Source organism: Trachinotus anak, unplaced genomic scaffold (genome assembly GCF_046630095.1).
Source record: "Trachinotus anak isolate AG129_WGS33_773 ecotype Australia unplaced genomic scaffold, CSIRO_AGI_Tana_v1 ptg000010l, whole genome shotgun sequence".
NCBI classification, from domain to species: domain Eukaryota; kingdom Metazoa; phylum Chordata; class Actinopteri; order Carangiformes; family Carangidae; genus Trachinotus; species Trachinotus anak.
Window position 1 is genome coordinate 312,510 of NW_027273861.1, and position 13,760 is coordinate 326,269.

The 13,760-nt window shown below is 41.7% G+C and overlaps 1 protein-coding gene across 6 annotated transcripts in view; it reads left to right on the forward strand.

Annotated features, from left to right (window-relative positions):
* The window catches only part of LOC139626431 (epidermal growth factor receptor substrate 15-like 1), a 66,630-nt gene extending 53,377 nt beyond the window's left edge, over window positions 1–13,253 (forward strand). For 4 of the 6 annotated variants that reach the window (XM_071486721.1, XM_071486724.1, XM_071486722.1 and 1 more), the window contains 2 exons: window positions 3,529–3,734; window positions 8,887–13,253. In XM_071486721.1, coding sequence (XP_071342822.1) covers window positions 3,529–3,734; window positions 8,887–9,033 — 353 coding nt within the window. In that variant the 3' untranslated portion in view covers window positions 9,034–13,253. Of the gene's footprint in view, window positions 1–3,528; window positions 3,735–7,259; window positions 7,277–8,886 lie in introns of all 6 variants that reach the window. The other 2 variants (XM_071486723.1, XM_071486726.1) reach the window with 2 other exon arrangements.
* Window positions 13,254–13,760: the final 507 nt, after the last annotated feature.

Genomic DNA, 13,760 nt, shown 5'->3' on the forward strand with positions numbered 1-13,760 from the left:
TAGTGAAGAGTGTGTGCAGTGTGCTGATGGTCACAGACGGTATCTTGTATCTTCCTACACAAGAAACCAGTGTGATTAATTGTTAGGTACTAACTGTCACTGCTAATTAAACTTAATAAAGAGGAAGCAAAATGTATTTCCCAAGATTGTTCTTGGTGCATTGCACTGTGGGACAATGGAGTACATTAACAGTACACTCAGAGACTCCAGTCCAGCCTCAGATTAGCCATCAGACTCAGACAAAGGCAGTGGATAATGACACGAACTCAACTGAATTAAATACATGAATAAGCTACTGGACAAAAGTGAATTTCCCTTTAGGAATAAATAAATATTTTCAATGTTTTCAAACAATTTCTTGTTTTTTATATTTTAGTATTAGAATAAAGATTGGACACAGCTCCGGAAACATCTCTTTTCTAACCTCCCTGCCCACAACACAACACAGTGTCTTTTTGACTTCTGGCTCACAGTAATGACACTGGGGCAATTAAAAGATGTTGGATTTAATTATTTTAATAAAGTTCTTCATGAATAATTGTCATGATCAGAGAGGATGTGTTTGGCTTCTTCTTTTTGGAGACAGCACAACATTTTGTTCTTGTGGTGTGAACTAGAGTTGCCAAGAATCTCTTTCTCCATGTTTCAGCCTAAATTGTGGCCACACTTATTCTCACTCTGCTGACTCAGTGCTGAAGGTAACTAGAGAGAAGTCAGTTACAGATGTGCTGCTTTCCACTCATCTCCACTGTTCACGCCTCAGTCGCTCCCAGGCCTGAAGCTCACTTCATCCTCCAATGGGTTTTCTACATTTTGTTTCATGATTGTTCACAAACTGCTGCTCTGCTGTTTGTGTGTAGACACATGTGAAGGTGATGTTGTAAGAGCGATGGTGTGTGGTTTGCTTGGCCTGTTGTTTGCAGACACACCCTAACTTGCTTCCTCTCTCTTCCCTTTATGTGTGTGTGAATGTTTGTGTGTTTACGAGGGTGAGTGGTTCAGAGAAGGTCAGGCTGCAAGCTGTGTGCAGAGAGCGAGTGCCAGCACTGCCACTGATCTAACTGCTGCCTTCATCTTCATATGTTCAATTTAAAGTCTTTATGTTATGTTATTTCACTCTTACACACACACACACACACACACACACACACACGCGCACACACACACACACACACACACAATCACTTGTCACTTTCTCCCATAACTTAATGAGGTGTGAAAGGGGCTGCAGTAACAGTGCTGCAGATAAACTTACATAATTTAGGACACAGAGCTGTACCTGCACTGTTTCCAGTAGATTAAACATTGCATGCTGCAGTGTAGTCCTATGGCAGGCATTAGAATTAGATGCCACTAATGTAGAGGATTATTTTAAAACAGGGTGGGGCTCATACTTGTGGTTTCTCAAGTGTGAATGTGTGTGTGTGTGTGTGTGTGTGTGTGTGCAGCTTACTGAAAGAGGAAAAAACTGATTGCCAGGCATGCAGTTTTGCTCAGCGAAGAGTGTGAAATGAACTGCTCACCCCAATCAGCCGGGTTATCTGGGTAATAAGACTAAATGCGTATGTGTATGTTGTATGACAACGGTTTGTCTGGTCCTGTGGTTTAACACCTACACAAGCAACATGATGTGCTTTTAACGTTCTCACGATGCTCTGCCAGGCCCAGCCTTGGCTCCCCATTAATAACACTAACTGCCACCGCTGGGATCACTGTTGTGTTTTAGTGTTACTGCATCACTCAGGTCGATAAACAGCATTTAAAATTAAAGATTCAATTTGTATTGATTTCCTGTCAAATTCTGAGCTGTATCAAGACCTCTGCAGTGTCTGTTAGTTATACTGACTAAATTCAAGACCTCTATAAAAAGTCTTCAATTGTTGAAGTGTTTAAAATAGTCCAGATAATTTCAGGTTGAGAAAAAAAGGTTAGTTTTTATTTGAGATGATCTGTCACACAGATAAACTGAGCTCCAGAGTAAACGTTGGTTCTTCAGACTTAAAATAACTCTTCTTCTTTCTTTTGTCTGTCAGACTAATTATGTGGGACAGAAACAGCCAAGTTAAAAAATGAAAGACTTCAAAAAAATATTAATTTCATTTTTCTAAAACCTGACCTTGAGTAGTCCTAACTGCTATTACTACTGCTACTCTCACTCATACTCATACAATATTTATTTAACAGTTGCTTTGAGGCTGTTTTATTTATATATATATATATATATATATAATTTATATTTTTTTTCATGCCAAAAAAAATAGTGTGATATAAGTTACCATTTTTGCTTTTCCATTTTCACATGTTTTAAATAAATATTTAAATATATTTGAAATAAATATTTTATCGGGGCTTGTACCAGACAAGCATTATTTTTGTGTCAGCAGAATATGATTTGTAAGCCGGACGTCTCTGTAGAACCACAAAACCTCATTTATGGTTTGTTGTGACATATTTTACCTTTCTCAAAATATTTGCAGCTCCTTTGATTTGGATATTGTTCTTGGCTATGTTGAGATTTCCATTAATTGTTCAGCCCTATATCTTAAGTAGTATATCTACACACACACACACACATACACACACATATATATGTGTGTGTGTGTGTGTGTGTGTGTGTGTGTGTGTGTGTATATATATAAATATATATATATGTGTGTGTGTGTGTGTGTGTGTGTGTGTGTTCTCTGGTCTATGAACATGAGTGACACTGGTGTGTACGTGCAGTAGGTAAATTGGTGAACCAACAGTTGGTAATGTGGGCAGAAACCCAACCAAGTGATCAACCAGGAAACCGTTGAATGAGTTATAAATGTCTCACTTTTGGTTTTGGTCCTTTGGGTGTTGTCTTCTGCTGTGTGTGTGTGTGTGTGTGTTTTTTCCTTCACCAGCTGTTTTTTTTTAATATTTCCTTTCTCAGTAAGATGAAGCTGTGTGTGATAACTTAAAGACAGACTCAGTGTAAATTGTTTTGGTGCGCCACGTGTGGACATGAAACTTGTGCGGCTTTCAAAAGCTTGAAGGCATCTTTGAGGTGAAGCAGGGCGTGGGCAGAGCTGTGAGAACCAGAGGATCTAGTGCTGTTGTGTTAAATCCAGAACAGATCAGATCAGATCCTGCGTTATGAACATACAACCTAAGTTCACAATGTTGAGAACTGCTCGTGGGAGCAGCAGTGATGAGTCACGGTATTTCTCTCAGCTATCAGTTAACACATGCACTTGGTCTGTTTACATCCTCTGGCGATATGTGAGACGTGAACCCTGTGAGATGTCTGTTTTTAACTCCGTGCCTCTCTCAGCGTGTCCTCATCATCACAGCAGGTTATTTCTGTATTACAACAGAAGGTGCCTGCATGTACCTCCTGATCTTTCTCAGTAAGTCAGATTGTAGTGTTTACTTTCCCGTCAGCCATCAGATTGTTGTCACATGACAAAGTCAGATCACGGCGGTGAACATGTTTGTCTGTGCTGGTTGTTAGATGGTGACAGATTCTCTGTGAGGATGTTGATCTGTCTTCTGTGTCTCCAGGTAAGAGCACACCAGTGAGCATGTCTGGCACCGCTGACCCTTCCAAACCGTGTGACCCCTTCCAGCCGTTCGGTGGCGACGCCATCGACCCGTTTCAGAGTAAAAAAGGCCTGGGAGACCCGTTCAGCGGCAAAGACCCTTTTGCCCCATCCTCATCAAGTAAAGCCCCTAAAGACTCTACCTCGGGTTTTGCAGACTTCAGTTCTGTAAGTTGAGATGGGTGATACTGTTTCACTGTCAGCGTCTAGACCAGGTTTAAGTCACAGTCACCTTAGTTTTAGCACAATTCAAAAAATAATATTTACGGCACCAACATGTTTCTGGGCTTGAGTCTTGAATCACCTTTAAACATAAAAACAATAACCTCACTATATATATATATATATATATATATATTCTTTTTATTATATTTTTGTAACTTTGAAAAGTGTTCAGTGCTGTGTTCAGACTGAGATCACGTGTTAAAACCAGGTGGAAATGGGCTTAGTGCAGTTGGCTGGTGATTGTAGTGATGCTTTAACAGCAGCACATGATGTAAACCTGAAACCAGACTTACTGGAACCTGGTCTCTAGATCCAGGGTCCAGTCAGATCATGACACTATGATTATGTCATGTCATCATTTGACATAATTGTGTTTAAATTGTGTCCAAATTAATGATCACAAACAAACTGTGATTAGAAACAAATAAAAAAATCTTAGAGGGTTTTTGCTCCACATGGATGAAGTTTTCTGTTACATAAGATTACAAGACGGGTCATCAGAATATTACTTTAAATACTTTCAACATATGTATCAATATGAGAAAAATATCAGTTTAATACAGTGAATGCTAGGATATTGATTATTGAACAATATCATCCGGCCCTGTGTCCAGTTGATAACATCTGTCACTGTAGAGTAACAGAGCACAGGTAACAAGGCAGGACAGCACACACCTGAGGCAGCCTGTTCTCTCACTCTTCTCCATGTTCACTAACGTCTGCTGTTTCACCTCCTCACACATGTCACAGCTCAGACCCCTGCTCAGGTCCCTACACAGTCATGTAGAGCCGTGGTTAGAAAATACACTGGTTCAGAGTGTGGTTAGCCTAGCTTAGCATAAAGACTGTCCAGAGTTTAAAAATACACCAACACCTAGTTAGAGAGGAAGAAGTAGTTTCAGCAAGTAAAACCATAAATTGTCACTTTTCCATTTAGTCTGGTTTAATTAAAGGACTGTGATATGTGTTGATCAGTGTTGGTGCTGTAGGTCCACAGCCAGGCTCTCTGACACTCACTGGGTCCTGACTCAGAGGGACAGTGACCGGGGGGGACGGTTCCTGTAAACATCAGCTGTGGTGACTTCCAGCTGCAGGAAAACTGCCCCACACTGCTGTGAGAGCAACTGCAGATCAGATCTGAAGAGATGAAACCAGTAAAGACTAATTACAGGACAAGTGTTGTGTAGTTTATAAAACCATTTCCATCTGATCACAAAGGCTCATTTTATCTGCAACAGACAATCAAAGAGATATTATGACTAGAAACAAGAGGGAAACTAGACCCAACATTTTCCCCATTCACCACTGTGACACATCATTGGAAGCCACTTTAAAAAGTGCAGTGTGATATTAAAGGTGTGTGGGAGCACAGCTGCGCTGCTTCACTGCATCTTCTTCTTCTAGTGCAGGAAAGGGTGTCAGCCCTTTTTGTGGTTTGTTTGTTTTGGCAGAAAGAATATTGTGTTTGTCAGGGTTTCCCCGGACTTTAACAGAGCCTGAGGCCTGATATCATATGCTCACAGTCTGGACCCGAACACAAACCTGCTGTAACCCACCAGTGAATAACCAGGACCCTCAAATGATGATGTTTGTGTCTGACTGACTGACTCAGCTCAGCAGTATCACCACTCAACTCTCAGCTCTTGAGTCTGTCTGCCTGCATTAACTTGCTGTGTGTGTGTGTGTGTGTGTGTGTGTGTGTGTGTGTGTGTGTGTGTGTGTGTGTGTGTGTGTGTGTGTGTGTGTGTGTGTGTGTGTGTGTGTGTCTCAGTTCACTGTTGGCCTTGCTGGTAGTAGCAGTTCAGTGCTTTGTATCTGCTGTGTGTTGTTGTGATGCCTGTGTGGGTCACCCTCCTGCACCCTGACACACCTCTGCTTCACTCTGCCTCTGATGGGACCTCAGATACAAACTGACTGCTTCACTGAGCACAGATACACTCATCCATCAAAAGTCATTAGTTTGGGGCGACCTGACAGCCAAGTGGTTAGGGCACGCACCTCATGAGCGCAGATGCTCTGAGCAGCTGAGTCGCTGGTTCGACTGCCATCCGGCCCGACTCTTTCCTGCATGTCATTCCTCTCTCTGCCCCTTTCCTCTCACTCTCTACTGTCCTGTCACATAAAGGCAAAAATGCCAAAAATATATCTTATTTAATTATATTTATTTATATTATTTAAAAAAATAATTAGTTTGACCTGAAACATTTCTCCTGTAAAGACTCTCATAGAATCAGCTCATGTAGAATCTCTTCACAGTGCAGGGTGAAGTCAAGTATTTGTATGTTATTATAGCTAGGAAGAGCAAGCCTCATCTACCAATCATGAAACACTGAAGCATTTAGTGTTTCCAGTATGATTAGTTTTTATTTGACTGTTAAATGTTATATAATAATACATTGATTCAATCATATTCATATTTTCTTTCCAACTGTTCTACCAAAGCTGCTACATGTTCAGGTGCTTTCAGGCAGAAAGCCGAGGGAGAACGCACACAGCTCTCTGTTCACCAGGGTTCAACTTTTTCAACTTGCCACAACCACAGAAACTACAGCGAGGGAAACGATACAGGCCTGATTTATATTTGTATCTACGAGAACAGATACATCAATGAAGAGAGTTTCATCATGGACCCAAAATATTTTATTCATATTTATTATTGAGCATTTATTTCACTGTAGAGATGTGAGCAGCGTGTTGGTTCCCTCAACCCCTCTGCTGTCTCTCTCTCTCTCTCTCTCACGCACACACACACACACACACACATACGTTTGTCTGTATTCTCAGGAGGAGAGCTGGACGCTCTGACACTCTGCAGAGTTACAGTGAAGACGAATCCTCTGCAACAGTAGCTCCAGTTTATTGTGTCTCAGCTGATTCTGTTCAAACATAAGTTCATCCACTTATTCACTGTAACACTACTGAACAGTCCAGTAACAAGCCCACTGTATGTGACCTGTCTTTAAACACCTGTGATCAGAGCTCGTGGTGAAGCAGTCAGTCTTATTGTTGAATGTGTGTGAACTCTTACTGATCTGACCCTCAGTCTGAGGTCTCATCACTCCATCACAGAGGAGAAACCTCCTCTCACTCCTGTTGAGCTGCTCTGTCCTTCACTTCTCTCTGCTGGTTGTCTTTACCTGAAGGGATTCACTCACAGCTCTGTCTCACCTGTCCATTTGTCTCACCTGTGGCCCTGATTGGCACCGGGTGTCCACTTCAGCGTCAGTGGCTCGTTGGTTCTGTAAGAATTCACAATTGACTTTAATGAACGAGCAGAATCACCTGCTCTCAGTGAAAAGCACTAAAGAAGACGATGAAGATGATGAGGAGGACTGAACAGAAGCTCTGCAGGTTTCCCTTCAGTGTCTGTGTGCTGTGCTGTGACGTCCTGTGAACTAGTCTAGATCCACTGAGTTCAGGGGTGTCTGCTTGATAACGTCTCTGTTCTGTAATCCACCTCTCTGACAGGACCTGACAAAGTTAAGGTAAGAGACTGAACACACAATCAAATTCACATCAAATGACAATTTGGTAATATTATGAGAACTATTTGAATGAGTGACTGTAAAGGCATCAGATTGTGAGCATTGGTTTGTTTTAATAGATCTTACATCATGTGTTGCTGAAGAAGGAAAAGTTAATTTTGTGTCTGAGATCAGTGACTGAATGAAAAAGTTCCGTTTCTAACACCAACGATTGATTGATGGACAGTGTTGTTACTTTTCTTTTCCAGGTGAAAACCTCACTGACAAGTGTTGATGTTTACTTTAGTTTGAACTCACGAACTCACTAACACCAGTAACATATCAATATGTGGTTCAAAAAGGTTCAAAAATCCAATAATGATATGAATTGTTCTACTGATACACTTAATATTAACAAACATTTTAAATAAGCATCCTTTCATTTGTATTTATTTATTTTTAAATATTGTGACCAAGATGTTTATTGAGAGGGACATTGTATAGGTCCCATATTTTACTCTTCTCCTCTCTCAGGCTTCTCTCTGGAGCTCTAGTAACAACAGGTTAGGAGGTTAGGAGGTTCAGATTCTCTCTTCTGATTGGCTGACTGTTTTCTGAGTGATGCAATAAAAATATAGCAAATTTCAGGTAAACCAAATCCTGCAAGGTTAGATGGTGGGTCTAGGTGGGCGGGGCTGAGAGCAGTGACTGCTTAGTTGTGACATCACAAAGTCCTGACAGCTGGTTTGAAGGCTCAGTGTCTGAATACAGGCTGTGTGCATTTCTCTGTGGACTGAGGCTTTGATACTTTCACAGTATTAATATAGAACCTAGACCCGCTTTATAATCAAAAAACACATGGACATCTACCTTTAGACTGGATGGAGCTTTTTTTTTTTTTTTTTTTAATTATTTTTTGGGCTTTTTTTTAATGCCTTTATTATAGCTTAGTGGAGACTGACAGGAAAGGGGTTAGAGAGAGGGGAATGACATGCAGGAAAGAGTCGGACCGGTTGGGAGTCGAACCGGTGACTGCCTGCTAAGAGCATCTTGCGCTCAACATGGTACGCGCCCTAACCACTTGACTACCGGGCCGCCCTGGATGGAGCTTTAACACTATGAAATGGTGACATTGTTTTTGAATGTCCTCAAGTATCTTTTGCAGAAAAGCCAACATACACCTGCATAATATAAAACCGTCCAACAGGCCCATCACATGTTCTATCTAAAGGAAACTTATAATGGCCAGTTTCTCTGGTATTAATTCAGCTGCATCTTTATAACTGAGGTCATAGTTAATGGTGAAGTTGTGCTGGACTGCGTTATACTGAAATATCTTTCTACTGTTCTACTTAATGAAGTGTTACTGAAGGAATTTGATCGATCTGAACTGAGATCTGCCTGTGTATCAGTCCAGAGTTAATGAAATTATAAATAAATGGAAATAATAATTTCCAACACTTGATATTATTATTTCCATCTCACCACTGATTCCATTATTGTGGTGAGAGGAACATTTTATTAGTCATTTATGTAACAACACACACATCCCTGTAGATAGATGAGGGTAGTGATGCTACAGACTTTCTCTCTCTCTCTCTCTCTCTCTCCCTCTCCCTCTCTCTCTGTAGTTTGGGAATGAGGCTCAGCAGCTGGAGTGGGCGAAGCGAGAGAGCGAGCGAGCAGAGCGTGAGCGGCTGAAGAGGCTCAGGCAGCAGGAGCAGGAGGACCTGGAGCTGGCCATCGCCCTCAGCAAGGCCGAGATGTCCAACGCATGACCTGGAACCCCCGCCACACACACACACACACACACACACACAGACTAACATGCAAACATGACTGACATCTACATGATACCTGCACCTCCACTACTCAAATTCCCTCCCCCACACTCACTGACCCGATGAGGAGAAGAAAGACGCAGAGAGAACCGGGCAAGTGTGACCCCTGATCCAACATTACGAGAAGTCATCACTGCAAAACTCCTGCTGACTTGAAGAGACAGAGCTGAAGGCTGAAGAGGGGGCGGGGCACTGTGTATCAGTACTATAGTGGCTGAACAGTGATGTGACAGACTGAGCGTTCATGACAGATCTCGACAGTTTGCGTTTCAGTGTGTTGTTTTTCGTCACTCTGATGGAGGGAGAGTGTAACACTGACACACAAACACAACTGCTGCTGTCAGAGGGAAACGAGCAGATCCAGACTCTTCTTCCTCCAGTGAAGAAAAACAACACACAGCTGAAACTGGCAGAGATTCTTCCTGATGTACAGGCGTGATGTGGAAGTCTCCTCTGACTGTGGCAGTCAGTGCTGAGCTGTTTTGCTTGCAGGAAACGAGGTGTGACATTCAGTATTTGTTGATGCAGAGACAAAGAGGATCGAGTATTTTCAGTTCAGGTCAGTTTGGTTTTCAGAAGCACGCTCACTGATCCAGAGTCAGATGAGAAGTGAGACGGGCGATATTAGTTAAGTGTCTTTTCACTTCTGCCTCTGGGTTAACTCTCCTTCTGCTTTGTGCTGAACTCTGTACTGCACCTACAGAAATGAAATGTTTCATATTGATCCTCTCATCTGGCTCTGGGTGAGCTGAGGCATGTTTTCTTTTTAATGTGACACCACACCACTACCGTCTGCCCTGAGAACCCTTAGCTGGTCAGTTTGGCCCCTGGTCCAGAGCTGTTCCGAGGCTCCCCACCTCCTGGCTCCTGTGTGAACTTTAGTTGGATATATTCACATTTCACTCTGATGAATATGGATTCCACTGGTTTCCTGAACGGGCAAATGAAAGTGAGAGGTTCAAATGTTAACATATCCAGTGACTGAGATTTTCCGTGAGACTGTTGTGTGCAGAGTTTTCTGTGATGACCTCCACTGCCCACTGTCCTGCTCTCCACTGTATATAGAGAAACAGAGCAAACTATGCCTCTTGTCAAAAGCTGTACTCTGATCCCGATGCTGTGAAGTCAAACCACACCCAGCGAGTGAAAGGCAAGATTTCTTATTTTTTCTACATTTGACCTTGTTTTCTTTTTAGAGCGAGGATTTTAACTCAGTTTTTATTTGATGAGCTGGTTTTCGTCATTAACATGATTCTTTTGTTTTAAAGAGCATCAGACTTGTTGTTTTGTGGTTCAGTGCTGCACACAGCAGCAGGCTCACGCTGCACAGTGTCTGCGACCTGCTGAAATCAGGAGTCATTCAGCTGGAAACTGGAAACATGTGAAAAGAGCTGTTTGTGATGTTTGATGTTCCTCCGTGGATGTAACCACTCACCCTGCTGTTGTGTTTGTCCTCTCTTTACTTGAAGTGGTGACTGATGTTTGAGTGAGACAGACTCAACTGACTCTGGAGTTTGATTTCATCTGCTGAACTTTGTGTTTGACATGCGTCCTGAGTGATCCGTTCACAACTGGACACTGGAGACGCATTTTAAAGCCAGGTGTGAACAGACGAACTTGGAGCTGAGCACGTGTGATCACATCACTCAGGACGCATTTTAATCCCAGGTCTGAACAGGGCCTTAGAGCCCCGAGTCTGCTCTGTGTGTGTCCATGACCAATTACACACCTCCTCATGTGTGTTTCCTGCTCAGAGCACACCTGTTCTCCTACACATTAGTTTAAGGGCTGACATATTGAAAAGTTTGAGTCATGACCAAAACCTGGTGGGAGAAACAAGTCTGAGTCTGTATGAGATGGATGATACGAGCAGCAGGACCATCATGCACTGCTGGATGTCTTGTCATGGAACTTGAACATTTCATCTCTGACGTTCATTCAGTTTGTTACAGGAAGAATTTTGAAAATACAAACTCCTCAACAACGTTTAACGACAGAACAAGAGGTGTGATTTTGTGAAATCAGAGAAAAGTTTCAGAGTGCGCTCAGACCACCACTGTGAGCTGGGGTCATACATGAGCCGACTGTTTTAATCACTGGTCTTTCTGTGAGGGAGTTTCCATCCACCAGTGGCAGCTCTGAGTGCACCGCTACTGAGGATGAGATCCTGTGTCAGGATTTGAATCAGCTTCGTTACATTGACCTAAACCTAAACCGTCACAGTGAACCAGGACCTGATTTGTTGGATTCTGGCTTAGATGTTTATTAATTATATATCCACTATAAGGGGAGTTCATATTTTCAGCATTTGTCCTATAACAAATTTAATGAAGGGCTAATTTACTAAAATGTCTGGGTTCCATCACATGTCCATCCAGGACCATGATACATAATGTGATGGTCCTGGATCAGGACTAGGTCTCTGTAAAGTCCTAACACACTGTATCACTGGTTAAACTCAAGGACAAATTAATACTTGTTAATCCTATAATTTGATGAGAAATAATTAGTAACTGGAGCTCAGTGACTGAAGTGTTGAACAGATGTTACACAGCTGCCTGTCTGGAGGAGAAATGCTATCAATGCTCGTAATGTGAATTCACCAGAGTGGACAGAGATACTGGAGCTGATGTGCAGTCACTGATTCTGTCAGATACAAGTGTGAACTGCCTCTCTGCCATTTTTTTGTCTTGTTTACATATCATGAGTTTTTACTTTGCTGTAGTTGTTACAAGTGTTCCTGTAGGAGACGAGTGCCCTGGTACGTAGTCAGCTCCTCCCTCTAAGCTGTACACAGTAACTGAAGAGCTTCCTCCTGCTTCTGAGTCATAAAACCTTTTTCAAATATCTGTCATGCTCCTGTCACATTGTGGTGAACATGTTACCACATGAGGAACTTTGTTATTTTCTGTTTTCATTCTTTCTTGTTGTTTAGTTTGTTTGTCTGGTTCCTCCTGAGGATGAAGATCAGACTACAGATCTGTTCGTAATGTTTTTAAAAGCTCGGTTATTTTCTACAGCTCTCTGTCGTAGTTTTAACTGTTAATGCTAACATCAGTGTTACATAATGTGCTGCTAGTTAACAGTGTGATTCGTTAACCATTAGTTTATTATGCTGACAGTTATTTTCATCCAGCTACTTTTCCTCAACAATGTGACAGTGCAGCAACAATCAGACTGAAATCAACATGGCCACAGCTCAGCTGCACTTTGAAAGCAAAGCTGTGGTGTCGTGTAAACAGACATTTCAGTCTGTATTGTTACCTGAAACCAGCCCAGCATGACCTGTGACCTCAGTCCATCTGTGTGCTGCTTAGAGAGACGAGCTCCACACGGTACCATCATTCATACTGTACCTGTCACCTGATACCTCCATTGTGCAATAGATGATGTTTATTTTTATTGTCGTTTTGTGTAACCTGTGAAAGCAGTCTGACGTTTTTGATATGTAGTGTATGTTTTTAATATGTTTATTTATGCACCTGCTCTGTTTCGTCTCTGCAGAGGAAGTTACCCACTCGCTGCAGAATCTTAAAACTTTTCATTCCTAGATACTTTCAGCCTGTTTCAGAGGAAAATGGTAACACAATGTTCATTACTCCAATATTTTTAAATTAGCATCATTGTAACTATTAAAAAAAAACATATTTATAAAGTGACAGCTGGAAAATTACAATATTAAAACTTAATAATTCCTTAGTTTTAATGTTCATCTGTCTGAGAATAGTGAATATTTCATGAGGTAGGAGCCTTTTGATAATGTCTGTTCTGACATGCTGATGATTAACAGTGAGCAGCCTGGACTGATTTTCGGACTCATTTCATTCTTCATTCACTTTACTTTTTCTTCTGAGGTGTGTTGGATTTCTTTTTTTTCCCGCCTTCCTCAACTGTCCTTCCTCACATGAAGGTGAAATAATCTGAGCTGTCTTTGCTGAGATGCATACGATGTGTATACAGTGTGTATAGTATCATGTCTATTATATTTGTCCCATAAAAGTGAAGATGAAGAAAAGTGAACTTGAAGAGGAGCCATGTAGGGGATCGCTCACAGTTACACTAATAGTTGAGAGAAGAGATGCTGGTTTCTTTTGAACAGTGATCCTCCCGACATGGTCTGTACTGTTTACTAGAATAAACATTTCAGTTCAATCAGACTGGAGCGCTGTTTTGTTTGTCACAGATGGTTAAAGACAGACACAAGTTCTGCCGTAATTTAAGCTCCATATTTCACACTTCTCTTATGTTTCATATGAAGTATTCATCTCCATCAGAAGATATATCTGTGGTTTTAAGAACCAAAAACCATCTCAGTGTAGTTTTACATCTCCTCTCTCAGGCTTCTCTCTGGAGCTCTAGTAACAACAGGTCAGTCAGCCAATCAGAAGAGAGGATCTGAGTCTTCTGATTGGCTGACTGTTTTCTGAGTGATCCAATAAAAATATAGCAGGTTTCAGGAAAACACTCAGTGAAACCAAATCCTGCAAGGTTGGATGGTGGGTCCAGGTGGGTGGGGCTTTGGGTGTGGTTTGGGGGCAGTGACTGCCTCGTTGTGACTTAACAAAATTACAGACTGTAATCCACACAATTGTAATCCATTGTTAGGCCTCCACACTGGCATCAGCCAGAGTCAGAGCCCAGAGGTAATGGTGTTATCAGTAATA